This window comes from Gekko japonicus, unplaced genomic scaffold (assembly GCF_001447785.1).
Source record: "Gekko japonicus isolate JY-2015 unplaced genomic scaffold, Gekko_japonicus_V1.1 scaffold977, whole genome shotgun sequence".
NCBI classification, from domain to species: Eukaryota; Metazoa; Chordata; class Lepidosauria; order Squamata; family Gekkonidae; genus Gekko; species Gekko japonicus.
This window is the reverse complement of record NW_015159743.1, coordinates 215,008-217,830: the sequence shown is the minus strand read 5'-3', so window position 1 is coordinate 217,830 and position 2,823 is coordinate 215,008. Positions and strand designations below refer to the sequence as shown.

Sequence of the window (2,823 nt, the reverse complement as noted above, 5' to 3'; positions counted from 1 at the left end):
GGACCATCGCTTCCTTGAGTACCGCAGGGAACCGTCCCTCCACGAGGGACTTGTTAACAATCTCCCATGCGGCACCTCGAAACCCCTCGTGGCCTGCCTTAATGAGCCAGGAAGGGCACGGATCCAAGGAGCATGTGGTTGGGCGTACAGTTACGAGCAATCTGTCAACTTCTTCCAGACTGAGTGGGTTAAAACATTCCAAACCCGGCGAGGACGTGCAAGGGGCCTCAAGTTCGCTCACTGTTTCAACTGTGGCGGGGAAGTCGCGGCGGAGCATCGAGACTTTATCCGCAAAATAGCTTGCAAAAGCCTCGCAGCCTATATCCAATTCCCTACTATTTTGACTGCCCTGCGGCAGAGATGTTAAAGACCGAATTATTCTAAACAATTGGGCTGGGCGTGAGCTAGCGAACGCAATCGCGGCTGCATAGAATTCCTTCTTAGCAGCTTTGACCGCCATCTCGTAGGATTTCATAAGCGTCCTGAAGGATGTTCTTGATGCTTCGTCGCGAGCGCACCGCCACCGTCTCTCTAGCCGTCTAAGCTCCCGCTTCATAAGCCGCAACCCCTGGGTATACCAGGGGGCCAGCCTAGTGCGGGAGCGCAGAAGGCGCCGGGGAGCGATCTCATCGATAGCTGCGGAGAGCCGGTCATGCCAGTCCCCCACAAGCTCATCTAATGAGCCGCCAGGGGGGATCGGATCCCGCAGGGCCAGCTGAAGCCGTACGTGGTCCATTTGGCTCCGCGGGCGAGCTAAAAACTGCTCGCCGCCTAAACGGGGTCGGGGTGGGATGTTCAGACGGGCCTTCAGGGGATAGTGGTCCGACCATGGTAGTGGCCATAGCATGGTACTGCCATAGCAGTAATCCGGTCCACTGATGTTATTTACAGTATGCCTTTCTCACTGAGACTGAAGGCAAATTACATAATGTAAGTCAGTGCAGTCAACAGGATGGAACATCCAGTAGGCAATATAATAATAACAGGGTTGCAGAAATCTGAATCAAAACCAGCTGGCATTCCATCATGAATATTATTATGATGTACCCAGCAACTGCTAGATGTGCAAAAGGACTAGTGGCATCTTTTTGGTAATAGTGAATAGGCTGAAGAGTTATTGAATAAACATGGCTAAAGAAATTGGAAATATTTGGAGTAGATGTTTTCCCATTGCTGCATCAAATTTGGACAACGGTGGCATCTAGGTCAATTTTAATTGGTGAGCCTTTGGCACAATGACATACAGGTGTATTTTTGAGAATCTTTTTTACTGATTCTGCTGTGTTTGGTTAATTCAGAATGATGAAGAAAATACATTAAAGATTTCCTTCTAATCCTGAATGCAGATGACTTTTTTGTTATTAAAATGTGCATAATCTGAAATTTCTTTTAGTTCCTGACCAAGAAAAATACCTTGAGGTCTTCATAATGTGCAGACTCTTAAATTTAATCAATGAATCAGCCAATGAATGAAGTTAAAGGCTAAATTTAATTTGCTAGAAATTGAAAGCCACCTTGTTTGGCCATAAGAAAGAATTGAGGTGAATTTGGAGAATTTTCCTTGCAAAAGACACCTGGATGGTTTTGAGGGACTTTAGAAGAAGTGTGATAATATTCATGAAATTTCCCAGTTGGGGTGTTTAAGTTTTTTGATTGATTTAAAAAGTTTCTACCCCACCTTTTCAATAGCTCAGATTTACACATATCTCTGTTTAAGACTGAGAAAAAAATCAGTTGATCCAAATTTACTCCTGCACATGTTCTTCAAGTTGTCAGTAAGACTGAGACAAGCATCCATTTTCTTGTTGCCATGGAGATAGCAGCCAGCCTCCATGGCAGGATCCCCCCATTTTGGTTAGGAGGAGCCTATGCTTCAGCCTAGTCTGTTAATCACAGATTTATCCATTACAGGTAAGTGTGCTATCCCACTGTTCAGAGATGGGACAAGTGAAGTTAGGTTTCACACCACTTGGGGGAGAAATAAAAAGAGCTTGCTGAGAAGCCCAGGCCCTTCAAGGAGGTACTTGGGCTCAGCCGTAGGACCTATGTATTACGCGTAGAAGGTCTTGTGTTCTATCTCCAGCATCCCCACTGTGTGGAGGAAGACCTTTTCCCACCTGAGACCTTGGAGAGCTGCTGGTGGTCAAAGCAGGAGAGAGTGACCTAGATGGGCCAAAGATATGGCTCCATCTATGACAGCTTCCTATGTACATGATTATAAGAACTATACACAATATCTGCCTGCAAGGAGAAGTGATAGTGAATGGGTAGGATTGCAGAATGGGTAGGGTCTGGATGCCTCCTGACCTGGTATTCTTCCAGCTCGTCTTTCTTCATGGACTGACTGGAGCACTGGCCCATCCTCTTGCCTGGAATTTCAACGGCCAGAAGAAGAATGGAACCAAATTTCTGGTAATCCATGGCAACCAGATAACACAGAACCATTCCAGGCATCATCCAGGTTTCACAGGCTCTGCATGGCTTCTCTTCTTCAAATGCTCATAAGCCCCTTTCAACTTGTTTCAGAGGCACATGCACAAGAAGCAGAAAGTGTGCCATTGAGTGCTTACTATTTTTGCTCTTTGACTAATTAACTGAGGTAAGAAGTTACCTTGTGGTCTCAGTTTCATATCTGAAGAAAAGCAGAGACCAACAAGTAAGATGTAGAAGAAGGAGAGGTTGGATTTATACCCCACCCTTCACTCAGAGTCTCAGAGCAGCTTACAAACTCCTTTCCCTTCCCCTCCCCACAACAGACACCCTGTGAGATAGGTGGGGCTAAGAGAGCTCTTTTTAGAACTGCTGTTTCAACTATGACTTGCC

The 2,823-nt window shown here is 46.0% G+C and overlaps 1 protein-coding gene across 1 annotated transcript in view; it reads right to left on the bottom strand.

Annotated features, from left to right (window-relative positions):
* The window catches only part of CIB4 (calcium and integrin binding family member 4), a 41,425-nt gene extending 39,004 nt beyond the window's left edge, over window positions 1-2,421 (bottom strand). The window contains exon 1 of the mRNA XM_015429790.1: window positions 2,308-2,421. Coding sequence (XP_015285276.1) covers window positions 2,308-2,421 — 114 coding nt within the window. The remainder of the gene's footprint in view (window positions 1-2,307) is intronic.
* Between the last annotated feature and the right edge of the window lie 402 nt (window positions 2,422-2,823).